The 26,776-nt window shown below is 42.9% G+C and overlaps 2 protein-coding genes and 2 non-coding genes across 10 annotated transcripts in view; all 4 read left to right on the plus strand.

Annotated features, from left to right (window-relative positions):
• Positions 1 to 1,668: 1,668 nt before the first annotated feature.
• Positions 1,669 to 26,776, plus strand: part of SYNCRIP (synaptotagmin binding cytoplasmic RNA interacting protein) — a 47,062-nt gene continuing 21,954 nt past the window's right edge. For 2 of the 7 annotated variants that reach the window (XM_057412530.1, XM_057412531.1), the window contains exons 1-5: positions 22,714 to 22,976; positions 23,402 to 23,561; positions 24,440 to 24,558; positions 24,745 to 24,852; positions 26,602 to 26,715. In XM_057412530.1, the coding sequence (XP_057268513.1) occupies positions 22,968 to 22,976; positions 23,402 to 23,561; positions 24,440 to 24,558; positions 24,745 to 24,852; positions 26,602 to 26,715 (510 nt within the window). In that variant the 5' untranslated portion in view covers positions 22,714 to 22,967. Of the gene's footprint in view, positions 1,698 to 21,669; positions 21,866 to 22,712; positions 22,977 to 23,401; positions 23,562 to 24,439; positions 24,559 to 24,744; positions 24,853 to 26,601; positions 26,716 to 26,776 lie in introns of those variants that run through there. The other 5 variants (XM_057412528.1, XM_057412534.1, XM_057412527.1 and 2 more) reach the window with 5 other exon arrangements.
• On the plus strand, positions 3,336 to 3,402 carry LOC130600869 (small nucleolar RNA SNORD50). Its single transcript, XR_008972544.1, has one exon. It is a non-coding gene; the product is annotated as a small nucleolar RNA SNORD50 (small nucleolar RNA).
• LOC130600867 (small nucleolar RNA SNORD50) lies at positions 5,168 to 5,238 on the plus strand. Its single transcript, XR_008972543.1, has one exon. It is a non-coding gene; the product is annotated as a small nucleolar RNA SNORD50 (small nucleolar RNA).
• On the plus strand, positions 20,452 to 21,717 carry LOC130600856 (uncharacterized). The gene has a single exon (XM_057412506.1). The coding sequence runs from the start codon at positions 20,872 to 20,874 to the stop codon at positions 21,715 to 21,717; it is 846 nt and encodes a 281-aa protein (XP_057268489.1). The 5' UTR covers positions 20,452 to 20,871.

Consider the following 26,776-nt stretch of genomic DNA (forward strand, 5'->3'; position numbering starts at 1 on the left):
CCTGGGAGGCGAAGCTGCGTCAGGTTCCTGCCTTCATTTGCCAGCTCTCCGCTTTGTGCAAAACCTTTGTAATACAAAATGCACAAGCAGCACCGGGACCAAAGCCCGGACACGAGCACTCGTTCTGTCCGTCCCTCTCAGGGCACGCCATCACCAGCGACCGTGGGCAGCCGCTCTCTCTCCTCCGCCCCGTGTTCCAGCCCCCTCGGAGGACGAGCAGCCAAGCCGACGGCAGCCTCCCGCCCAGCCCGGGCGGTGACATTGCCCTCCCGCTCAGCTGGCCACAGCCACGAATCCCCTAACAGACTGAAAGACGGAACACTAGTGTATGGCTCCTCGCTGCTGCCGCCGTCGCGGAGGAGAGTGGATGGAGGGGTGCACTACATGTTCCAGCACACCGCGCGCCTCCGCGGAGAGGGAGGTGGTAGCGTAGCGTGGCCGGTTTCCCTTGCAGGAAGCGGTGTCCTGCGGCGCGGGGCATGCTGGGGCGGGTAGTTCGCGGCAGGGGCCAGCGAGGGCGGCGGGCACCATCTTGCTCTGAAGAGGGCGGCGCCCGACGAGGCGCGACTGGCCTGCGCCATTTTGATCGCTTGAAGGCCCGGCCGGCGGCGGGGGCGATTCGGATGCCCTCAGGGGCTGATGATATGAGAAATACTGCTTGCCGGCGGCATCGGCTGGGGTCGGGAGCAGCCTCTTGCCTGGGTGGTGCTGCTTTTCTGTTCACTCCCTTGCCATTTGAGTTCACACTTAAAATACTCGCTAACGCTGAGGAATGAAATCGACCCAAACATCACCATGGGCATGAGGCGTTCTAGTGAGTAAAGTGGAGTTGCTGATGTCACTGAGCCTTAGTACTTCTCGAAGAACAAGAAATGCAATAAGAAAATACTGGTAGGATCCTAGGCTCTTATCTGCAAACAAAGATTAGGAAATGGGTGCATTCGTGTAGGAAGGCGTGGGGCACATTCATTCTGTGTTGAATTGGCTTCTCTAATGATAGCCCGAGTCACATCTTAGGTTACTGAACAGTAAAATTTCTAAATCAGTTTGTAAAAGCCATTGGTGTAATGCTTGGTTATTGGGTGTAATAAGCAAGCTTGAGATTTTCCATGGCTTAAATTTGTTTTGTAATCTGAAGCAAAACATGTTTAATAGGTTATTTTTTAATGGTGGTTATATTTATTTGATTTATGTAGTGCAGATAGAGAAACATTATTGGAATGTGTGTATATTAAGTATAGAATATGACAAAATAAATACTTTCTCCTATGTTTTCTTTGGCTGGTTAAGTTGGTAGATTTAAGTATTTGCTATGTGTTGAAAACTGAATTCGCTAAATCAATTGAAATCAGTACGTAAAGGACTGAAACCTTGAGATTATGAATTTTCATTAAAAATCCTTCGGACTGAAGTGTAATAGCACATGCAGCTATTTCTACAGTACTTTAAACATGGGATTTCAAGTGGATGTGGCTAATAATTCCGTTGTTACTTAAAACTGGCTTCATGTTTTTTTCTAAAAGGCCTGCTGAAAATTAAGACAACATTATTGCTTCTGAGACTTGAGAGATTGTTGATGATTGTCTCAATGTATGTAACTTAGTGGTCTGGTGATAAGAATATACTCATTTCAGGTGTTGTTTGTTTTTAGGTATGATGGAGCAGTTTTCAGTGGTGTCCAGTGTAGAAGCATTAAGGTAATGGCTCTGGAGTTTTTAATTTTATTGATCTGGAAGTAACACCACATTTCTGTTGTTGATAAAAATAACATGCTTTAATTTCTCACTTGATTTCTGTATTTTTGTGTCTCAAAAGTATGTGTTAAATGCTAGAGGGTTATCTTTTTATTGCTACTGCTTGGGACAAAAGGAAAACTGGTTAAGAGTACGCTGTGTTTTGCTAGCCTCCATTAAACCGACGAGTTTATTTGATGTTTTTTTTGAATTTGATGTTTTTTTCTGTGCTCTTCACTGAGCTAAAGTGAGCCCTTAGGTCAGTTGTTCTTAGTTTCATTTCTTTTGCTATGGCATAAGCATGAAGATCTACATGATAAATCACTCGGTTAACTTGTGCTAAATTATACTGATCTTGGAGGTGGTGCAGGTTAGCTGTTTGGCCTTGGGCATGTTGTTGGAGTTAATCTGCATACATTATCATATTTGAATGTAATTGAGTTAATGATCGTGCAAACTATTTAAAGGCAGTGGTATTGCATTGTGAATATGTGCCACTCATAAATATTTTTGAAATAGAAGCTTAAATACCTTCATTCCTCAGACCTTGTCGTGATTGCAAAAGGATCCAAAACCCAAGTCAGGGTACTTTTTTTTTTTTCCTAGTGCATAAAAAATTTCATCTTGAAGTATTAAATTGCTGGGTGAAAAATTGGATTTTTAGTACTTGGTGATTATTCTTCTGGCATAGTAATATGAGATTATGCTAGACCACAGTAAGGCACATTTTCAACTTTAACAGGTAATTTTTGTTTAATTCCAGTTTCAGTCCTTCATGGAAGCACTATCAGGAGTAGAACAACAGTTACACACAAGTGGATTTTCTTGAAAGCTATGTATGTTTTGAATGACTAGTGGGGATAAATTAGTATGATAAATAGATTAGTAAAATTCACATATGATCAAATTAGGTGTGTCATCAGCTTTACAGTTGAGGTGGCATTGTGTTTCAGGCATACTTGGTCTAGAAATGTGTAGGCTAGGGAGTTGGTGTACAGTGTATTTGGGTCGTTGTCAGAAGAGCTGGTGAAATAAGCCTGTCCAGAGTGTTCATACTAAATCTGACAAAGATTACCTCAGGATGGCTCTTAAATGTTAATTTGGGCTTTATCGGGACATCAGTTTAAGAAAGTGCTTAGGTGAAGAGAACAAAGGGGACATCTAGAGACCTGTTAATATATACAGGCAAATGTGGTTCCAATGATAGTTGATATTCTCACTTTCTGGAGATGCCAGGAAATAACTTCAGGATCTGCATTCAGTTTAATTTGACTCCAAAGCTTACAACCAGTAGCTGGGAGGAAGTAAGATCCACAAGAGTAAAACTTGGTTGTTCCTAATGGGTTGTACTATGCTATGCATGAATATATTGTAATTATTTTACTCAATGTTGTGAGCAGTTTCTAACAGTGAGAATGTCAGGTATCATGATGAAAGATTTCCTGATAACTGTAGTACAACAGATAAAGAGGTAACATTGATAAAGGAGCTGAAAATTTTTGTAACTGGTAATGTCCCTTTTCAGTTCATCTACATATGGAAGACACAATTTATTTTGTGGAATGTATGACTTATGTTACAATTCCCGGTATTTAAGTGGTGAATCATGATGAAACTGCCAAACCTGATACGCTGATGAGAAATTTTGTATGGATCTGGCTACTGAGATGAAACCACTTAATTCTTTCAAAAGTCACTTAATCTTTCAGTCATTATCTCAGTGTTACTTTTGCTGCTATCCCTGTGGATAGCCTGGATGCTACCATTCTTCAAGTTGTGAATAAGGATGTTGGTGCATTATTTAAACTTGCCTTGGGTCCATGTTGACATGGGTATCTGTTATTGCAAAAGCTAATGCCTTTAAATAGGAGAGGAGGAAATGCTAGACGCCTGTAATTTTGAGGTATCATGTCTTAGTGGGTAAATAAAACTTAGCTGAGTATTAAAAGCACCCTAGTAAGGAACTGTTGTGCTGGTGTTTGAAAGATAGTGATGACGTTTGCATTTTGACCCTCTTAGAGACTTTTAACTAGAGACTCACTTAGATGTGAGCATTTAGAAAAAGTAATGTTAATGATTAAAGGTGGAATTCGGTGGTGAATTGTAATGAATTGTAATTATATTCAAGTTGTTACATCTTCAGAGCTAAACTAATTCAGAAGGGCTAGATAACATGCTTGCAGCAGGCAAAAAGCATGTTGATGAATGCTTACTGTGCATCGAGTGCTCCTAGTGGTTTTCTCAAGGACTTCATTCTTACCTAAAGATCTGAATTTAATCTTTTTCTTCAATGAAATTCACTTAACTGCACTGGGTCTTGAGTATCCACAGATTCTTTTTAGTTAAGATGTTAAAAATCTAAAATGTGAGGACAAGTTCTAATTTTCCTGGCTTACTGCAACATCTGTAATTTTATTCTTTTGAAGGACTTTGTCCAGTATGCAAAATTCAAATGTGCAAGTGAAACTTCTTGTGAAGCAGTACTACATATAAAATGCTGTATGGTTTAGACAGGCAATATTACAAATAGGAAGTGGAGTGACTTACATGGCTGATGTAATTGTAAAACTGGAAGTAGCAACTCTTGAATTCCAATAAATGTGGATTATTTTAAAAGCTTTATATGGGAGTACAAAGTTCTGTTGCTTGCAGGAGTTGTATGTAGAAGAATGTTGCCTGAATGCAGGGGTTTTCATTTAATGCTTGCTTGTTGGTTGGTTTTAACTTTTGGAGTTTTTAACGGTTTGTTAGATGTTAAGAACCTGGTATTAACGAATTTTCAGAAATGAACTTTGAGATTCTTATAGGAAAGGGGAATTATACTTGATTGCTTAGTTGCCTATCATAGTTCATAGCAAATTTGATCAATAGTTTGCCAAGAGAGGAAAAATACTGTGGCATGACTACACTTGCAAGTTTCACAAAAGTTGCTGAATACTGATACTAGTCCAGCACATGTTTATTAATGCAGTATGACCTGTATGAGAGATTAAATAGATGGCAAGTTGTATTCTGAGAGATGGAAGGAATTTTTTCTGAACTAATAAATGTCTTTTTTTTTTTTCTTTTTAGAGGAAAATTATCAAAAATGTAGGAACAAATGCTTTTAGCTTATTAAGGTATGTAGTTGAAAAGCTTCAAAATGTTTTCTCATTTTAAGTCTAAACTGCTAGCAGTTCAGGGAATTCTTTGTATTATGACAGTTCTTAATACACTTGATCAATTGATATGTTAAACTGGTATAGTAATTCTGTACATAACTGGAATTTAAGAACACTTTTTCCCCAAGGCACAGTGTGTGTCTGATAGCTGTGTCTAACCATGGTTAGCTTTCAAACATACGTGCAAGGTTTTAAGTGTATATTATTACTGAAATATATCAAAGGACTGGAGAATGTTTCATTAAATTTATGTTTTCTATATTGCTTCTGTCTCATCTGTGATGATCCTATCCCGAACCTGATTTCTTTGCTGAAAAAACAAATACGGATCCGGATTCTGAGATGAGAACCAAAAGGTTTTGAGAAGTGTTATAACTTCTATGAGATTTTAGTTTTTTTTTACAGAAATGGTAACACCTTGATGTATAGTGTTGTGTCTTACTTGCAAAGTGCAATTTCTCCCTCAAATGAGCCTTGTTCTCTTTTTCCAGTGATGAGTTGGAACACTTTGCCAGTGCTGCCTGACAAATGTGGATGATCTGTAACTGGAAGGAAGAGTTAACACCGGAAGAGTTTTTTTTGGCTTGGAGTGCGATGCTGTGCTTTTAAAAGCCCGCTGAAGTTTTGTTTAGTGGATACTGTTCTCAGAAGCTGCATGTTAACCAAAATCACACACTCTGCATATTTAAAACTGCTTTTTCCCAAAACATTGAGCTGCCCTCTGTAGGGAGGATAGCAGCAATATTAGGGAAATCAGTGTTGAGCTTCAATAGGTGAAAAAAACCCTCAGGGTATTTAGCCCTTTTAAAATATCATAAGGGTCTGCAGAGTTGCTGATACTGAAGATCTGTAATAAAACAATGGAACTCACAGGTAGGCCCTGTAAAGACAGGGAGAAAGCAAAATGGGTACTCAAATTCAAACCAGTGAGCCTGCTTTTTGAGGGTGGGGTCATGCAGGAGATGGGATGAAGTAGATGAGGTGGATGTGGCATGGAAGCATAAACATGAAACACTTGCAAGAAATACATACAGGTATCATGAGAAATGTGTGGTTACAGAAAAGGTAAGGTCCAAGGCTTGGATTGCAGTCTGTCTAGTGGGGGAGAGGGAAATTTATGCCATTACAGCATGAAAAGACCAGTATCACAGCAGTGGAACTGCCCTTCAAGAAGCATACTGCCAATGTTAGCTTTGTGTGGAAAAGAGGTCAGCAGTGGGAGAAGGGGGCACACACATTGGAGCTCATGCTTTGAGCAGCCACTTGAAAACTAGTGGGGCTGTATTGCAGTAGCAGCATATTTGGTGTATTCAGCAAATCAGCCCTCTTCCACAGAAGACTGAGGGATTGTAAATTGGTCACAGAGTAAACTGGATTTTAGAGACAAATCATTATGTACATAAAATGTAATCTGTCTTAAAGCATGACTCAAACCTGATTTATCAGAAATGCTTTATAAAGGAAGAAATGAGATAGTGACAGGATATGTAAAAATTGATAGAGCTACAGTAACTGAATCATTTCAAAATGCAGCAAAATAAAACTACCTTATAGGCTGCAGTTAAGAATGAGTGCACTGGATGTCAGCAGTGCTCTCCCTTGAGAATTGGAGGAATTCCTATACTCATGGCATGTGCTTGTATCTAAGTGACAAATCCCATGAAAAGCCTAATTTTCTGTCTAGGCAGTATCATGAAGAGCAGAACATTACCAGTAGGGGCACCTAAAGCATAGGGAATATCAGAAATAAGTATCCATGTAACTACTAAAATGTATGCTAGAGATATGTCTGAGCTCCGGGAATGTATTGGCTGAGCACCTCCTGTGCTGTGGTTATTGCTAACAAGCAGAAACCAGTGACTTTGCCTAAAGGCTGCACCTTTTCAGCAAGTGGCTGTGTAAATCACAGTGTGCTGGAACCTTCAGAAAGCTACAGAGCAGCTTTCCCTTCAGTGGGATTTATTATTTTGTGAACAAATGCTACTGAGAAGGGTAGATATTTCTATGTGCTATGTTTTGTACATGCTATTTCTTGAATAAAGATGAGGATGTGGAAAACCTAGCTGTTGCACATCAGGTTTGTAGTTGCACCATGGTGTTCCTTGACAACTTGTGCTTTGTTGCTCTGACTGGTACAGCACATGCTGGACATGTGATAAGCCACATTGTACTTGAGTGACTCCTGGACAACAGAAATACCATTAATGATTATGCACTTTAGAAGTGGGACAGGACCGGTCTCTATCTCTTGCCCACTGCGCTTTTTCTGTGAAAAGTCTGAGTGCTGTTGACAAGATCTAGTGAAGCTCCATGAATGGTAAGTCAAAACAGTTGCTGGTCCTAGCAAGGTCAGCCTCTTGTGGAGGAAAGATGCTAAAGACCAGAGATACGGGTGATACAGCAGTGATGCTTGTTAAGTACTTTGGTAGATGCTTGAGAAGATCTGCCCATGACTTGGGTTACAGGGGCTAGAAGAGTGTTCTGGCATGTTCAGGTACCGTATTTTTATCCTTTGGAGTGATGCCAATATGAAATGTAGAAATTTTTGAGGTATTGGTATGTGTAGATCTGAGACAATTACTGTGATTTCTAGTGTAAAATAAGAGAAAATGTCTGGGATGTAGGTGGCAGTAACAATACTCAAAGTACTTCAGATCGGTTATGTTCTATGTGTTCTAAAACATACTTTGGGAATGGTCTCTGGTGATATTAGATGAAAGGTGCCAGAGAAAGTTACTGTACATACCAGGCCGTGGAGGCTTGTCTCCAGAAGCAGTGTTTAATCTTAAAAGATACACCTCAGCATAGGGAAAGGTAGATGTGGCCAGTGGCAAGACATATTGGCTGTTTAGCTGCAGACTCATTGTTTATGAATGTTCTTGTGCTTTAGGCCTGCAGAAGATTGGTAACCAATGAAAAATATTAGTGTGATGTTTACAAAAATGAACAAATGTTTTAACTATAATGCTATACTCCAGAGACTTTGGAATATAGGACTAGTGAAAATTGTGCAGAAACAATTTTTATAACTAAGATGGAAAGAGTAATACTTGTAATGGGTTTTTTGCTTGGCAGGAGAGGGATATTTTGTTTGCAGACCACTTGCATATTTAGTTCTGGCATGCTTTTGAGTCTAGTAAAGATGTTTTATACAAGTGATGGAGATAAGGGGATGTAGTTGTGAAGAATTAGTGTGACAGGTTTGGAACACGTGGCATGAGATGTCTCTGCAAAAATCCTTGAACTTCAGTTTTACAAAACAGCTTGCTAGATCTAAAGCTCTCAGTTACGATTATATAGTAAACTGCATGAAAGCACTTTGCTTTTTTGTGCTTTAAATAGTCTGGGGAAGTCTTGAACTAGCTGTCATTACTGTTGAGCTTCAAGTGTCACATGGCTGTTGGGCTGTGGTCCAAGAAATCAATGGCTAGACAAACTTTGTTCTGGATTATTGCCATGTGCCAGTCCTGGTTAATGGGCAAAAAAAATACAGAGCCTTTTTTTGAGTTAAATGAGTGGTGGGTTTGAAATCGAGGACCTTGCAACCACAGGGAAGATACAAGAGTAGTTCTGCATAAATGCCTTGCTTCCATTTAAGTAGTGAGGTCACTGTTAAGGTGGGAGGTTTTGTGTGTTGTTGAAGAACCTGTCTTGCCGGTGGAGGCTGTAGATCCATAAACAGCTGCAAGTGAGCGAAACTAAGCTAGCTGCTATCTTGCACAGCAGTCTTCCTGCTATGTGGGTACACTGGCTACTGTGGAGCCTGTCAGAAATAACTGATCCTAGTGAGCAGTAATTATGTGCTGCCTTAGCCACAGATAGCGTGTGCTGGCTTTGGGGTTGCTACCTTCTGGTGCAGACCAGCTCTTAATTGTGTAAACTTGCCACATAAAGCTTGGGTATGAGTTTTGACAATTAAAAACAGGCACTGAAGTCGCAGTTGGTAGAGAGTAAGACTCTGACAGTCAAACATGGACACAGCAGAGCAAGCAGTGTTAGACTTTGCTCAAGGAAAGGTATTCTATATATTGCAGAGTGTTTACCACCCTGATATTGGGTCAGTAGTTTTTCTGTATGCTCCCTCCACAGTTCAGAGGACAAATTTTGAGTTGTGATCTGGAGTATGAGAGAATTTAACAGACAAATTGTAATTTAAGGTGAGTGGAGTACAGAGGTAGGCCTTTGCATGCTATGTAGATGTGTATGTCCAATGATTTACATTCTCTGTACTTTTTGTTAGAACAGGTATTACAAGCACTTTGTCTGCCCTTGTGTGTTTCCCTCAGAGAATATAAACTGGAAAAGCAAAATTAAAATTATGAATTCCATTTTCTTTCATGTCATGTGCCTTTATAGTTGATAGTCCAGTTGAGCTGTGAGGGCTATGAAGACAGTACTTCTCTCTGCCATTGTCTCAAACTTCCTGCAGGCTCCAGAGGACAAAGTGGTGTTTGATGCTCAGAAGAATGGCTGTATTGAGTGGGAGAAAGTCTGCCTTGCTCAGTATTCTGTCTGAGGATGACCAGTATAAGAAACAGGAGAAATATAGAGAGCCTTTCTAGCAGTTTGGGAATTTCCTGAGGAGATTTTAATTCGTATTTGAATACTACTTGGCAGTTACAGCCAGTCTTCATTTAAAAATGTGAAACATGAATGTTGTGGGCTGTAAAATACATGAAGTAATGGGCATGTCAGTAACTGTGGGGAGGGCATGATTGGCAGTGGACTGAAGTAAAAGCTTTCTTTTTTCCTGTTAGAAGCTGATGTTGCTTTCAGCTCTAGCATGCATGAAAACAGTGCTAAGTGGAGTCCAGTTAAGGCCTCAGTGCTAGGCCAGCTTTACTGTTTAATTGAGCTATGTTGGAGGTAAAAATCTGAAGTACTGATGTGTGCTTTGGGGCACCCCTGAGCTACACTTCATACTTCAGTATTCTCACCAGACCAGTAACCAGTACTTTTTTTTTCCCCTATGATTGGAGTTCTCAGTAACTGAAGAAACACTGTCCCACCAATGATGGTACTAGTTTTATGGTTGCAAGTGAGGATTAAAAAATAAAGTTGGGTTATTTTATATGTGTGGAAAGAAGCTAGAGGTGAATGTACTGAAATAAATGCTTAGACCTTATTTTGGACTTGGTAAGTTGTTTGAAACGTACTAAATAATCTTAAGATCATTGAAGAGGAAGAATATACAGTTACCATTAAATTGGTATACTTACCTTGACAAAATAGGCAATGAGCATTAGCTGTTTGTTTTCAGTCACAGTGGAGGGATGTTGCAGATACCAGAGTCCTAAAAGAAACATCGGAGACTTAAACTCTTTAAGTGTGTGTTGTGGTTTAACCCCTGCTGAAAACTAAGTACCATGCAGCTGCTTATTCATTCTTCCCCCTTTGGTGGTATGGGGAGGAGAATTGGAAAAAATGTAAAAACCTGTGGGTTAGTCATCAGAACAGTTCAATAACTGAAATCAAATACAATAATTGCAAATGAAAATTTAGATAATAGAAATAAAACCAAAGACAAATGATACACAATACCATCACTGGCCACCTGCTGACTGATGGCTGGGCCATTCCAGAGCAGACACTGCTGCCTCCCAGACAACTTCCCCCAGTTTATATACTGAGTATTGTGTTCCAGACAGTTCAGAGTATTACTGTTCATTCCCTGGTATACCTTAGAATAAATATTTTCTGAAAAGAGTTACGTTTCTGGTTCTGAAAATTTTATTAAGCTACCCATTTTCTGTTGCAAACGAAAAGAAATTTGGCTTGTGGAAATTTGTGCTCTCCCTTCTGTATGTTTTACAGATTATGAACTGTGTAGTAACAAATATAACAGCAGGAAGTTTACCTTCAGAACATTTTGAAATAGTATTTATGAACAGTATCACAGTGCTGAGAATGTTCCCCCCCCAAAAAAACATTAAGGGAGGGGGCAGGGATGGAAAGGGTTTTTTTAAAACATGTTTTTGAAGAAGCACTCTTAGAGTTGCCAGAATTGGCTTGTCTTCACTTACATGTACTTGAACTTAAGTTCTGCTGCTAATGAAAAGTCATTCAGCATATTTTCTGCTTGTTTCATGTACAGGCTGTAAGGCTGCTGAAAACCTTTTTTTCCCGTGTAAAGGGAACTTTATATGATGACCCTTTGGCAGGGTTGACTGCGAGGTGTTTTGCTGTGGTTTTGCCTTAACTGCTATGGCAAGAAGACTGGAAATAGTGCGAGTACTTTCTCCTGGGAGCTTAACGTAGTTACTAGTTCTATAGTTAAAGACTGAACAATTGCTACAATATATTTTCTATATATATTATGAGCCATCCTGGGTATGGAAAAGTTAGGGTTTTAGCTTACTGAAGAAGAAAGATGGTTTGTCAGGAGTTCCACAGATTAGGAGACAGACCTCTCACTTGTTCTTGGATCTGAAATTACCAAGTTCTGAAGAGTACCAGTGAGGATTATATACCCTGAAAGGGTATTTGCTTTGTATCTGCTGCTTTTCCCTAAAGGCTAGTTTGGGATTGCTAGTTGTGATATTTCCACTGAAGTGTGACTGGGAAATCTTGACTCTCAATTAGGAAAGTGCTTTTGTATTGAAAAATGAATATCCATATTTGGTCTTTCCTGAAGTTATTTCTATAGAAAACAGACCATCTGTGGAAGCTTGGGCTATCTCCCAGCATGAACTTTCTTGTTCTGGGCCAAGGCTGGGGCCTTGCTATCCAAAACTTGCATAGTCTGCAGCTCTGTCCCAATCTGCTAAAGATGTTATTGCTCCTCTTTTGTAGTAGACTTGTATTACTTTCCCCAAAGAATTCTGCATTAAACATCCTGAGAACTGAGGCAAAAATACAATATTACAAAAGACTGCTGCATGCCTATTCAATGTTAATCCCAGAAGGGCTATAAAAGCAGTAGATAGGAAATGTCAGTAAAGGAAAGAAAAAAGTCTTCTGGAAATTTGTCTTGGACTCAAGGACATCATAATTAAATTCTAACACCTGTTGAGCTGTAAAAACAGAACCAGTTCCTGTAATTGATGTAATTTGACAGCTGTGATTTGCTCTTCAGAAATTGGGGACAGCTTGCAAGTAAGTAACTGATAAGCTGAATTGCAGATCTATGAGAAACGACAGCTAACTGGACTTCAGGTTGTTTCAGATGTGGTAGGGAAGTATTTCCTTCCCTGCTTCTGTGTTCATGCTGGCCTGTTTGTGCTAGAAAGTTCCAGGCAATAAAGTAGGAGTTAGAAAAATGTGGAAGGTGAGTATTATGTTAAGTAAAGATCTTTCCTACTCACAGTTAACATAATGGGGATAAAAATCAACTGTACTTCTTTGCGTAGTATTCTCAGAAGAACTATAACCATTTTTCTTGTTCAGAAATACCTCAATTCTGTAGAAATAGGCTCTGTTGAAGTTATTGCTCTTGATTATTTTGAAGGCTGGTTAGGAAACAGGCACCTCATTTCTGCCTTTTTAATGAATTTGAATGTCTGTGATGATGATAGCCTTTTCTATAGAAGGAGCAAAAAGAAGGTTCATCATAACTGGCATCCAGCCTTTGAAGCAAAACCTTAGGAACTTCTGCTAGAATTTCCAATAGAAATATGATGAAGAGGTTTTAAAAAATTCCTGGGCTTTGTTTCATATATAGTCTAATCCTACCTCTCAAATTTAGCAATTAGGATAAACAGTACAGAAAATGCTCCCTCTTGGGCCAAGCTGAGACAGTCTCCCATTGTACTGCCATTTAACCTTCATTTGAACTTAGAAGTCTTTGCTGGGGAGCATAGACTGATTGCTTGCTGAGAGATCTGACTAGCAACTGGGGAGTCAGAGCCTGAGAGAAAATGCTAATATGTTACCAACACTCTTGCTGTCAGCCTGAAGGTGGAAGGTCTCACCTGTGTTACTGTGGCTGAGTTATTGAAAGCAGGTGAACTGGTAAGCTGGGAATGTCTTGCGTTTGCTTTTGAAAGGTGTTTGCATCGACTGTGCATAGCTTACAAAAGTTTATACCTTAAGCGCCTTTCTTTCTAATTTCTCCTAAATTTTTTTTTCACTGTGAATTTACTGTGCCAGTAAATTCTAAAAGCTCCTGAACTGGAAGGGTTTGAAAGAATTTAGTAACTCCTGCAGGGCACTGTTATCAGTGATTTTAACAATTTTTGTAATTGACATGCTCAGATACATGTATTTATCCTGCTGGAATTAAGAACTGATTTATTGGCAGTAAAAATATCCTCACATAGTTGCACTGGCTTCTCTTACTGCTCTGTAAGTGCCTCCAAACATTGCTAGGCATTGGTATGTAACTCCAGTTGGAAAACACAAGAGCTATTGGAAGTGTTTTAGTTCATTTGCATGTGGCATCAATAAACAAATTCACAGATTTATCAACTGTATTTTAACTGCATCAGTCATAAAGTGGTCTTTTTTTTAATTGACCCTGATAGATTTTAAGTTTTCAAAGTGGAAGTTCCCTGTAATCATTCTTCCTTGCTGCTACTTTTAAGATCTAAACTTTAAAAAAAGAAAAAAAACCAACCCTGTATATTTTTACAAGATCAAAGAGACACTTCCAAGTTTATTTTCTGAAGGCAGATTGAAAGCATAATGTTCTTCATACGTCTCCTGCAGATCACAGAATAGCAATTTGAGGTTTTTTTTTTCTAGTGCCCAGTTGCTAGGTAAAATTAAAACTTTGCTTCCCTAAAGAACTGAATTATTGCTTCTAGCAGCATAATGCAGCTGTATTAGTTGTACTGTATTAACGTATGAATTTGTTCAGGTTTCAGAACAGGTCATGCTGCCTCTACTGCCCTGTGCAAAACAACAAAGAGATACCTGACTACAGCTACACAAACTTAAGTGCTGAAACTCTGTATTAGCTAAAGATCTAATGCTGGTATACCTCAAAGCCCATGTAAAAGTATGGAGTAAATCTTCTGAAAGAAGGCTATTAAAAAGCAGCAACTAGAGCCTGAGTTACTGATAGCAATAGTTCCTTCTCCTTTGGAGTTTGTGCTGTAAATAAGAGCTCCCTTAGAGTGATAACATTCCAGGCATCTTAAATACAAAATCCAGTCATATAAAAAAGGTTGTATTGTCTGCTCATGGGATTTGCAGAAATGCTGCATTTATGTAGTCACTTCCTCCTTGCACCTGGCAAGGACTGTAAAGGGAGGGGAGGTGGGAGGGTGGAGATTGTTCCATTCTTACAAAGACCTTGAAGACAGAAGGTTATTTGGGCTCACCCATGCTTGAAAGGATTTTAGATTGTTAGTTACATGTTAAGCAGCCTGGAACACTTATCCTGGAAGCTATGTATTGCAACTGCTGCATCAGGCACTTTCCCTCCTGAGTAATCGGCAATGTCATTACGAGTCAACTAAATAGTCCTGGGACATGAGCCCAGTCACTGGAGAAAGGTCATCTGTGCCACTGAGGGTTAATGCAGTCTGACAACTGAAGCCTGGCCCACTAGCACACTCCCACATGTAATATCTGGGCATGGGTTAGAGGTTAACGTGGATGAGTTTAGGTGTGGGAATGCTAGCTGCAGAGTTCATGTTTGCCTTATGACTGGAGAAGAGCCTATGACCTGTCCCATCAACCATATGGCTGTGGCCAGTGTCTGGTGTGCTGTGCTCTCCTGGGAAAGACATCCATACCTCTGGGGCAGTATTCTGTGACTTAGTGAAACATGTCTGCCTTTGGAGATGGGCTTAGTGCACAAAGTAGCTCATGTGGGGTTAAATGGATTCCAGGGGTCCCCCTTCTTTTGTTCCACCCTTCAGTTGGTTTTATAAGTGTGCCATGTACTGGAATCCCAGTGGCTGCTAGTCAGTACAGCCATGTAAAGGCAGGGCTGGATGAGTGTCCAGTGCGGAGGAAGTTCTGTATTGACACTTCATTTGTGGCTCTACTCAGTGAGTTGCAGCTTCAGCACTTGGCTGTCTTGCACTGCGCAAGTGGACAGGACAGCACTACTGAGATATTTTGGAAGATAGATACTGATGAACACTCCCTGCAGTTCTCCTGCATAAGTTTTCCTCATAAGGCAGAACGTGCTAGGATATGTGTGCTAATTTGATGAAAACTTGCGGGAGCAACAACTCTCTGGTCACCTCTTTGCTTGAATATCTTGTCTCCTTTTTCCATGGAGCTTTGCCAGGCACTGACCTAATGGTAACACTCCTCTATATAAGATTTTAAAGCATCAGATGCTATGGGGAACCCACTTTTTGGGGTGGAAAAGGCAGCAGTGGTTTTCTCCTAACTCTCACTTTTGTATCCACAGCAATAGTAAGGCAGTATTTTTGTTTTTTCTTCAGATTGAGAAGCCTCTTCCTGCAGGTCCCTCTCCCATGATAAGCTTGTGAGCTATTTGTATAGGAATCCTGTGGTTTATAAGTCTATAGGGGGAAGAGGAATATGTGATTAGAGGAAATCTGGAGGAAGAGGAACATTTTCATGTATACTTCTGCAGGCAGCGGGAAGCATTTTGGATGAGAGGAACAGTGATAGCATGTTCTGCTTGCTGCAGAGGCATGTATTTGTACCATCAGACTGAAGAGTTAAGTCCAGCATTCAGTCTCCAACAGTGAGTATTGGGTAACAAAAATGCAAAGATGGGGCAAGCATAAGTATTTTCTGCTAGTGCTCTCCGGTATGCTCTCCCATCCTCCACTAACTTTTGCTGCAGACATTAAATTGGGGTGCTATCTCTGTGTTTAATAACTTTAGATTGAAGTTTCTTCAGTTTGTTACTTTGGGGGGTTATGGAAATACTGACAGCTTCACGTGACACTGAATTCCCCAGCTCAGTTGCATGCGTGCAAAAGTAGCTTCTTCTGATTTGCTGAGTTTGATTTGGTGCCTCCTTGATCTTTCATTGGAAGGAAGAGCGAGGTTATTCTTTGTTTTTCCCCATGCCACTTCTGGCTTTCTAGGTCAGTATTCTGTTCCCTCATTTGTCTCTCATCTTTGCTGAAGGCATAGGTTCTGAGTAACTCCTAACAATACTGCTTTTTTTTGCCAGTAAGTGTAGGGCATTTATAGTTCCTTGTTACAAGGCTGGGCAACTGCGTGATAATAGTCAGTTTGGAATGGCTTTGAGTTGGCATTTCCACATATATATAGAAATGACTTCTCTGCTTTGTGTGTGTGCAAGAATAGTGTGTTCTTCTCCACTATATCTATAGTGTTCTGCAAAATATGTTGAAATTTACAATGATTGCTCTGAACTCATGGCTGATGAACAACTGGGTTGAAATCTTCTAACTTAAATTAGAAAAGAGCTGGAGCTGTTAATGGAATGTGAACTCAGACTACCTTCTGCTGCTTCTGTTACGCCTTTCTCTGCAAGTTCTGGAGTGTTTGATGGGGGGTATGTGTGTACCTGTGTGTGGAGGGTGGAAAGGGGAGAGTGATGCTGACTGCAAAGAGAAAAAAGCATTGACTGGTACTGGAAAGGACTTAAAACCATAGATACTTTGCAGAATAAGCAGTTTAATTCTTTCACTGGCACTGTTGCTATAGCACAGCTGTAAAGCAAAAGCCTGAAAGCCAACTGTATACTGGGCTGCATCAAAGGAAGCATGACTAGCACACTGAGAGAGGTGATTTGCCCCCTCTGCTCTGATGAGACCTCAACTACAGCATTCAGCTTGGGCCCCCAACACAAGAGGGATGTGGACCTGTTGGAGGAAGTCCAGAGGAGGCCATGAAGATGCCTCAAGGGCTGAAGCACCTCTCCTATGGAGACAGGGTGAGAGAGTTTGGGTTGTTCAACCTGGAGAAAAGAAGGCTCTGGGAGACCTTAGAGCAGCTTCCAGTACCTAAAGGGGGCCTACAAGAAAGCTGGAGAGGGACTTTCTACAAGGGCATGTGACAGAACAAGGGGTGTGTTGGGTTCAGCAGTAGCAGTCATTTTTCTCCTTCGAAGCTGACAACACCGATGTTTTTAGTTCCTGCTCAGTAATATTTACTCTGACCAAGGACTTTCTGAGTCTCATGCTCTGCCAGGGAGGAGGGCAAGCCGGGAGGAAGCAGAGACAGAACACCTGACGCAAACTAACCAAAGGGGTATTCCGTACCTCAGCACATCATGCCCAGTATATAAACTGGGGGCAGTTACCTGGAAGGGGTAGATCACTGCTCAGTTGGGCTGGGTATTCGTCAGCAGGTGGTGAATGGTTGTATTCTCTCCCCTTGTTATTTCCCTTATCATTAATATTATTGGTGGTAGCAGTAGTGATTTGTGTTATACCTTAGTTACTGGGCTGTTCTTATCTCAGCCTGTGGGAGTTATATTCTTTTGATTCTCCTCCCCATCCCTCTGTGAGCAGGGGTCTGGGGGGGAAGTGGGGAAGTGAGACAGAGACTGCATGGTTCTGATTTACAGCTGGGCTTAAACCATGACAGCTTGCCATTACTAACCTGAAGTGGGCTGGTACAGCCTGGGATGGTGGCATGTTTGCTCTGGTTGATAGCTGCCTTTAGCAGCCCAGCAGGGTCTTGCCACCACATTGCACAAGGAGCATTATTGGTGGCGGCAGCAGTGGTTTGTGTTATACCTTAGTTACTGGGCTGTTCTTATCTCAACCGGGGGGAGTTACGTTCTTTTGGTTCTCCTCCCCATCCCTCTGGGAGCCAGTGCAGGGGGAAGAAGGGGGAGTGAGCGAGCGGCTGTGTGGTTCTGAGTTACCGGCTGGGCTTAAACTATGACAAAGGGGCATGGGTTTAAACTGAACATGAGTAGATTTAGATTAGATATTAGGAAGAAACTCTTCGCTATGAGGCTGGTGAGACACTGGCAAAGGTTGCCCAGAGAAGGTGTGGTTGCCCCATCCCTGGCAGTGTTCAAGGTCAGGTTCCAGTGGAAGGTGTCCTGCCCATGGCAGGGGGTTGGAACTGCATGAGTTTTAAGGTCTCTTCCAACCCAGGCCATTCGGTGATTTGGTCCGTCTGTGTAAAATTCGATACCAAAAGAATCCCTGGAAGAGCCTCATTCCTCCTTATTGCCAGGCTTGTTCTCCACCTGTGACTATGTGGGCAAATATTTAGCAGAATGTAAGTTACTTCAACTTCAAAAGCCCCAAAATACATGGTGTCGAGTCTATATGAGCAGGCTCCTCATCTGTCCTGCAAAACTAGAAGAATTAAATAGTAGTTCTGGATTGGGATGGTAGGGTAAGTCTTTCCAAATTTCAAGAAAGAAGCATCAATTAGTCAGTGGATGGAGCTGTATTTGTAAAGATCAGGATAATTAACCATAGCACAGAATCCATCCCTTTGCTCAAGCAAGGCCATTTCGAGCTGTTTGCCCAGGACCATGCCCAGATGGTTTTTGAACATCTCCAAGGATGGAGACTCCACAACCTCTTGGGGCAACCTGTGCTCAGTCACCTTCAGAGTGAAGAGGTACTTTCTGATGTTCAGAGGGAACCTCCCTTGCTGCAGTTTGTGCCCACAGCCTCTGGTCCTGTAAACCATACTGGATATGCAAGTACTTTCTTTGCTGCCTTTGTTTTCCTGAAGTAGTTGGAAGTTAAATGTTCAAAGAGTTATCAGGGTCAAGGTTAGAGCCTTAGAAACAGTTTGAATAAACGGGGGAATAACCTTGATTTTAATTAAGGCTACTTTTGGCAATGTGAGAAGATGCACAAAGGGTGTAACTGGAAAGAATGTTGTAAGAAAGTATTACCATTACTGCAGTTCAGTCTTTCTTTGCTGAAATCATGTGGTAATTTTAGATTGTCAGTTACTTTTTAGAATGGAAGAGCTCTCAAATCTGCATATTAAAATGTAAGACTGAGCCATTCAGTCATATGTGAAAAGCTTTCTCCAGAAGAAAATTTCATACATCTGATTCATCTCCCTTTGGTCAATTTCTGACTTGTATTTTTGTCTTCATAGGCACAGGCCTTGTATTTTGTAACTCAACCCATCTTTTAAGACACAGAGCCGCTGACTGATAGAATGAACAAATTAAACAATCTTACTTAATCTCTTTCCCCAAGTAGTCTTATTTTACGAAGGATCTCACAGGGCAAATAGGCCAGTGGCTAGCTGTGCAGTACATGGAATAAACTGCAGATTGCAGTCCTTTCCTAAGTTAGATATTCTCATACAGATATATTAATAACTTGGCAGTTTTACAAAGGAGGCTAGGAGCTAGGAATGGGTTGGAAAACCCGTTCCTGAGAGGCTCCAGGAGTGGCTGAATCATTTCCGAATTGTGCTGTGGCAGACATGGCACAAGGGGTTTGTTCTGATACTGCAGCGATATTTGTAGGCAACCAGAGTGATCTGCCTCTAACACTGTAGCTGGTGGGTTTCATAGCTCAGGTACAGCAAACTTTGCAGCTGATCCACAATTCCCAATGCGTGAGCACTTGGGAAAGACATCATAGAAACTGAAGATAAAATTCCTGTTGCCCCTCCTAGATTTTAGACAGGCTGAGAAAGTTGGGGCTGTTCAGCCTGGAGAAGAGAAGTCTGTGTGGAGACCTCATAGCAACCTTCCGGTATCTGAAGGGGGCCTATAAGGATGCTGGGGAGGTACTCTTCATCAGGGACTGTAGTGACAGGACAAGGGGGAACGGGTTAAAACTTAAACAGGGGAAGTTCAGGTATAAATATATATATTTCAGTTCAGGTATAAATAAGTTTTTTACTGTGAGGGTGGTGAGGCACTGGAATGGGTTGCCCAAAGAAGTGGTGAATGCTCCATTCCTGGCGGTGTTCAAGGCCAGGTTGGACAGAGCCTTGGGTGACATGGTTTAGTGTGAGGTGTCTCTGCCCATGGCAGGGAGTTGGAATAACATTTTTGTCTTTTGTCCTACTGATCCTAGAGTTAATAACTGAGTTATATTTAGGGGACCTGCATGTCAGACTCTGCTTCCTCCTTTCTACATCAAATTTCAAAGGATTAAATAACTGCTACTCTGACTCTGGGTCAGCGGTGATTTTAAATAAGGGTGCAAATGTAGTGCTGCATTTATCCTAGTCTTTTTATCGTTTTTACTTCAATTTTATGGAAGAAAAGGAAAGTGCATTAAAATGTTTCTGCCTAAAAATGGGCCTGAAAGCAGGAATTGCTTTCTCAGGGATATGCCACCTGTAGTTGGTCAGATCAGCTGGTCGTGAATTTAGTGAAACATTTGTCACTGTTTTCATTAGTTCCAGAGAACAAAACCATTTATGAAATTCAGATACTACTCTGGCTCACACCTGTATTGTGAACACCTCACTGAAACACTGTTTGTAAATGTCTGAAAATAGCATGGTCTGGTGCAGTACTTTACACTTGAAAGTGCTCCTCAAATTTGTTTTTGAGGATTTTACTCTCATTGCCCAGCTGATAGCTGTATTTTTTGAGAAAGCTACTGAACGGAGAAAATTATCCACATTTTAATAGAGAATATGATTAAACCCCCAAGTTTGCACTAAAAAAAAAAAAAAAGGTTATTTTACTTTTTCCCCAGAATTTTTCATTTTTCTTAAACATGAGGGAGAAGTTTGATTAAAAACATCAGATAAATCACATGGAGTATGTGATATTGCAGGTGCCTCGTATTTGTTGCTACTGCAAACTAACCTGTGCCATGGTTGAGCTTTTAATGAAGTCTTAGTGTCAAGCGCTTGAAGAGATTTTTCTTGTCTCACTGAATGCCAGTTGGTTGTTTCACATTCTCACCAGCATGTGAGTTATTTGCTGACTGCGAACTAACCCTGTAATTGTCTGTGCTTGCTCCACTGTGCAGGTTTTAAGTGTTTTTTAAACATTGGCGATCTGCCGAAGGCGTTTGGCAGGTCTGAAGGGTAGCAGTAGTTGGTTAGCTTGTCGCCGAGATGCCTTTGAGGAAGTGAGTAATGCCGTGTGCCTTCCTGCCTTCGTTTCGCTGTCTTTATCTGGAGTTACAGGTCTGACAGAGCTTAGTGGGTTGGTTGCCAAGTTTCTCATGTGGGGTGCGCAAGCGAGACACGTTAGGAACTGGAATTCCGAACCGTGCAAGGGACCCGAGTCTGGCGATGCTGCGTGGTCAGACCCGCCTTCTGGAGCCAGCACGGGGAGTCTCACTCATCAGCGGACCCTCACAGGGTGGCTGTGCGGCACCAGGCCCCGCTCCTCCGGCCGCGCTGTGGAGTTTCGGCCGGGCTGCGCGACACCAGCGCCCTTGCTGCTGCCGCCAACTTCTCCCCGCCCTGCCGCCCGGGGACCACGCCGCCGCTTCACTGGATCCGCCGCATCGCGACTGAGAACTGCTGTTCCCCTTGGGGCTACGGAGGGGCGGCCGGTGCGGGCAGCCCACCTGAAGGAGCAGCGAGCTCAGGACGGGACGCGCCTCCCGTCTCCGACGCGGGACCTCCGAGCGCGGCTGCGGCGGCTGGCCGGCAGCCACACAAAGAGCCGCTCTCCCCTCCCTTTGTCTGCGTGGCTTTGTCTCCGTCCCCCCGTTGCGGGCCCGGGCTCCCGGGCCGCGGCGCTGCCCTGCGCGCCACCCGCGGGCCGTGGGAACGGCCGCTCAACCCAATCCCCGCCAAGTCGCTCCGCCGCCGGTGTCCGCGCACAGGTGCACGGGCGGTGCCGCGGAGCCCCGTCCTCGTCCCTCCCCGCCCGGGGCCCGTCCCGCCGCCGCCGCCACCCCTCCCTTCGGCAGCGCGCCCCCTGCGCGCGCCCCTGCCGCCTGACGCTCCACCCCGGGCGGGCCGAGGGCGGTGCGCGCCGCTCCGCAAGGAACGCGGAGAGCGCGCCCCCTTCCCGAGCCGAGTGGAAGGGGCTGGGGCTGGTGCCAGCAGCGGCGTGAGCGCTCGAGCGGCCGCCATTTTACGCCAGCTCCAGCACACTGTCCGGACACACCGAGGGAGCGGAGAAGGGGGGCAGCTCCTCAGCACGCCGAGCCGCTAGCCGCGCCCCGAGCCCCTTCGCACGGCGTTTCGCCCCCGCAGCGACAGGTCAGGCCCGGGCGCCGGCAGGCAAGCAGGCGGGATCGGGCTCGCCTCGGCTCGGAGCGGCAGCAGCCGCCCGCGGAGCGGGGTGGGAGCGGGCCGGGGCAGGGCCGCGCTGGGCGACTGTGAAGGATTGAGACGGTGGAGGGGAGCTGGCGGGCGGGGCGGGAGGCACACGCTGGGGCCCTGCAGCTGTTGTCGGGCCGGGGCCCGGCTGCCAGGCGTTGCGTGATGGGTGGAGGAGCTGGCTGCCTTCGTGGCCGCCGTTGTCGGGCGGGGGGCGGCCGGCCGGCCTGGGCCGGTGCCCGCGCACTAGGCCCGGCAGCTGGCCGGCGCTGGGGAGGCGGCGGCGGCTGGGGGTACCTGGGCCGTCCTCGCTTGGGGCGCGTGGCTCTCTCTTCATTGTCCTGCCGGCTCCGCTACTCCATTCATTGCCCGTGAGGGGCTGGGCTGGGCCGGGCCGGGCCGGGCCGGAGGACCCGCGACCTCGATGACCGGCATGTGCTAAGGGAAGAGGGGTCGCTCGGGTCTCCCGTGTCCCCGGTCACGTCGTGAGGCGGCGGGCAGCGGGCAGCGGCGTTTCCCCACAGGGAGACGGGGCTGGCGGCGGGCCCCTGCATTGTTTCGGGGAGAAGTGTGGCTGGGGGGTGGGGGGGTGGCGGCGGAGCCCTGAGGCCACGCGAGCTCCCGGCCGAGTTGGTGAAATAGGGCCCGGGGTGTTGCAACCGCCCTCCGGGGGGAATAGGGTGAGAGGTGGGGAATGGCTGAGGCTTGGGGTGGGGGGGAGCTGCTCCTCCTGCAGGAGTGTGGCGGGGAGGGGGGGAAGTCGGTCACTGGAGGAAGTTGTAGGACATCTGAACGCGCAGAGCACGTGTTTCCATCGGGCTCATGGCGGCTGCCGCTGCTGCCGCCACCGTGGGTGGGTGCGGACTAGGAAGAGCGCTTTGTTCCTCTCGCTTGCCCGGCTGACACCGGAGTGGAGGCGGGAAGGGATCCCGGTCGCGCCTCGGCCCTGGAGAGGCGGTTCTCTCCGGCGGGCAGCGAGTTTGCAGCGGGAGGTGGAGGCAGTAGCGGGTGTCAGTGACGGTATCGCGGTAGCGGCGGCTGCATGTGGCAGGTTTGCTCTTCCTCCCTCCCCCGCCATTGGCTTCTTGCTCCTTTTCTAACTTATTCAGAGCCTCTTAGGGAGTGTGTTAGAGAGACAGAGGGAGGTGAGTCAGAGTGTCTGGCTAGGTTGTGTAAAACCTGCAGTGAAAGCTACCCCACCCCCGCTAGTCAGTGGTGTTAGGGCTTCCTTTGTGTTAGTGCTTCTTTTGAGGATTTTTGTATGTCCTCCAAAGCTAAAAAGTATTAGGGAAGTGGTCTACTCTTTTTTTTTGTTCGTTTTTGTTGGGTTTGTTTTTGTTTGGTGGATTGTGGGGTTTGGTTTTTTGTTCCCTCCTTCTGCCAAGAATAGGGCAGTCTTTTGCATGTATTGTCACTTGAATTATTCTATCTGAAGATATTTGTAGCTTAATTATGATGCTTATTGCATTTGAACAGATATCTGGAAACATGGCTACTGAACATGTTAATGGGAATGGTACGGAAGAGCCCATGGATACTTCTGCTGCAATTACCCATTCTGAGCATTTCCAGACATTGCTTGATGCTGGTTTACCACAGAAAGTTGCTGAAAAACTAGATGAAATTTACGTTGCAGGTAAGATGTAAAACTTGCAAAACCACATGTACAGTATTTTATTGGACTTTGCTGTCTTTAGGCTAAAATAGCAACTTTTTATGGTTTCCAAAAGTATGGGAACTCCAGTTTTACCAAAATCTGTGAATGTGTTCCACTCAGTGCTTTAATTTGTCATAGCATTTTTCAGAGAAGAGTCTTGGGCCAGGCCACTTGGACTGAGGGATTTGAAGAAGTATGCAGGTGACCATAGCAGTGGCTGTAAGGGGCAGCAGATGATTTTTAGGAGTAGGTGATATGGTCGTGGTGCATTTTTTACAGTAGTTGTAGGTAACTGCAAGTAACTGAAGCCTTTGTATTCATCTCTTCATGTATATGATAATTCGTGACATAGTATTTGGGCTCATGGATGCAAAGGTTATTGTATTGGTTCTCTCAGACGTGGTAATAGCTAGAATTTTGTAACCTTGACTTTTGCATTGTGGTAGTCGCTTTGAGTGCTGCAGTTTATTTGTCTCTATAAAAGCTTTGTCAGAATGTATCAGGGTACTATTACTAGGCAAGCTAAGTCAGGTTTTGATAGATTCTTCTGGATTCAGCTTCAGGATATTGAAAATAAACTTGGCCCGTGTAACATCTGGGTTTCATAGAAGTCAAATGAATACGTAAATGTAGTAACTGTTACTCTGAATCTTAATTTTTTTTTTGGACACTTTTTGACTAAAAAAAAAGGTTAAATACACTTAAATATTTACCATTAATAGGAATCTAGTGATTTCTTATAGTAACATATTAATCAGTGATTGAAGTAAGGGTCACTGAAACGTGATAGATGTGTTAAATCTGGTTAAACTAAGATTGATACCCAAATATAATCTTTTTTCCCCCCTTTTCTCTAGGGCTAGTTGCACATAGTGATCTAGATGAAAGAGCTATTGAAGCTTTAAAGGAATTTAATGAAGAAGGTGCATTGGCAGTGCTTCAGCAGTTTAAAGACAGTGATCTCTCACACGTTCAGGTAATGTAAAGCAATCTAGAATACAATTGTTGAGGGTTAAACTGCAAGTTGACTGGCAAGAAGTTTGTTTAAGTCACTTCAGTGATCAGTGTATGATATGTAAAACAAGCACTGTGTTAGTTCAAGGTAAAATTAATTTCTGGCTTGTCATGTTTTGAGAACTGAAGATTAATGTATCTTTTGCAGAACAAAAGTGCCTTTTTATGTGGAGTCATGAAGACATACAGGCAGAGGGAAAAACAGGGGACCAAGGTGGCAGATTCTAGCAAAGGACCAGATGAGGCAAAAATAAAGGTATGTGTCTAAAAGATAAAAGTTACACTGTTTGTCTGTGGTTTTTCAAGGCTGTTGTGATAGGTTCCTTTATTCTTTTACAACTGTGTTTTCCTTAAAAAGGCTATTTGGATTATTTTTAATTATTGAAAACTGTCACTTGCATTTTTATCTTGCACTTCTTCCCCTTCAAGAGGAAAGTTGATATGCTGTTAATTACTGGAACCAAATGTATAGAAAAGTGAAAAGGATTTGACAGTTTGCTTAATGTCTAGTTGAGACAGTTATACTTGTTCACAGTTAAAAGTTTTGGGAAATGTGCTAGCACAATTCTTTGAGTTCAGAATGCATAACTTCAGCAACTGCTGGTTACTTTTTTGCCTTTTTATTGACTTTTTTTTTTGTTTGTTTTTTCTGCAGTTCAGGCTTAAAGCATCTCCACAGTATGGAGGAGATAGCACATAGGTCTGGAAAAAAACACTGTAATGGATATAGGGTTTAGCCCACTTCTTATGACATAATCACTGTGCCCCAGACTGCCTTAATAATGGATATATTATTTCTTGGACTGAGTCTTCGACTAGTAAGAGACTCCTGTCTCAAGAGTTAGGCATACCGTGATTTATTAAAAATTCTGCGATTAGCAACTTTACCAAAGCTTTAGGGAAGGAACACCATCTAAGCATGCTTAGTTGATGTCGTAAAAAATGAGAGAATCTTTAATCTTTAACTTCTCATGTGTAAAGTGCAAATTGAGCGTGCTATATACTACAAATAACTAAGTAGCTTGCAAAACTAGAAAATCTTTTTTTCTCCTGACTTTGAGGACTTTGAGGCTGGGATACCATTAATTATAAAATAAAAAAAAAAAACAAACAACCTGATGCAGTTTTTGCCACTACCACATAAAACTATGTGGACTTTGTTAACCAACTTAAAGTAGCATAGCTTTTACTGCTTGTGGCTATAGCAGGTAAATAACTGCAGTTTACCAGTGGTGAAATTACAAATTCTTGATTATAATTAGGCTTGTTTAATATATTGTTTCTGTGTTTGTAGATGTGATTTGGCTTTGGACAAAATTATTAAGAGAGACTAATTTCTGAGGAGTTTCTCGTTATATGTTTGTATGTATATATTGGAATTCCATCTAACATTTACATTGGTAGTGTTATCTGTGACTGTATGCAGTGATTCTAGTGAGGATCAGTTGTGCTGGGATGCTGTATTTGCCCATGTGAAGAATTTGGAGGGAAGGTGGAGGATAAGAGAAAGGAAGTAGTACTGCCACATCAGTGGTTGGATACCTGAAGCAGTCTGGAAAGTGTTACAGGGGTGTAAGCACTTAAACATGTGTTCTTCAACTTCACACTATGAGTAATCTCATTAAGTGAAGGGAACTCCTGTGCATAAAAGTTTGCAGGATTGAACATGCCAAAACAAGAAGTGGCTCAGACTCAGATCTTTTTAATTAAAGGAAAGCTTGCTATTCTATTTCTTGTCCTTTTTTCTTTTTTGTATGAAAATGAAGGAATTGTGGAAAACTTTACGGGGATCTCTTCATTTCCTAGCAGTGTTTCTTTACCTGATAGTTGTAGTAATTGTTGCAAGTTGCTTGTCAAAGTACTAGCAGTGGGCTTGTTTGCCTGTGGGAGTTTCAAAGTAGTCCAGTTTAAGAGGAATTACACGAATGTCTGTTTGTGAATGAAGTGCATCTAAACTAGCTCAATTTTGTATATGATTTTAAAATTTTAAGTTTCTTACTTGAAGGCACTCTTGGAGAGAACTGGCTATACTCTTGATGTGACTACTGGACAGAGGAAGTATGGTGGACCTCCTCCAGAGTCTGTATATTCAGGACAGCAACCTTCTGTTGGTACAGAGGTAAGAAGGAGGTGTTTATGTAGTCTTACTCATTGAAAGTATTTTTTTTTTTTTTATAAAC

The sequence above is a fragment of the Pezoporus wallicus genome, unplaced genomic scaffold (assembly GCF_028554395.1).
Source record: "Pezoporus wallicus isolate ANWC-B61680 ecotype Strahan unplaced genomic scaffold, APGP_CSIRO_Pwel_v1 contig_4788, whole genome shotgun sequence".
Lineage (NCBI taxonomy): Eukaryota > Metazoa > Chordata > Aves > Psittaciformes > Psittacidae > Pezoporus > Pezoporus wallicus.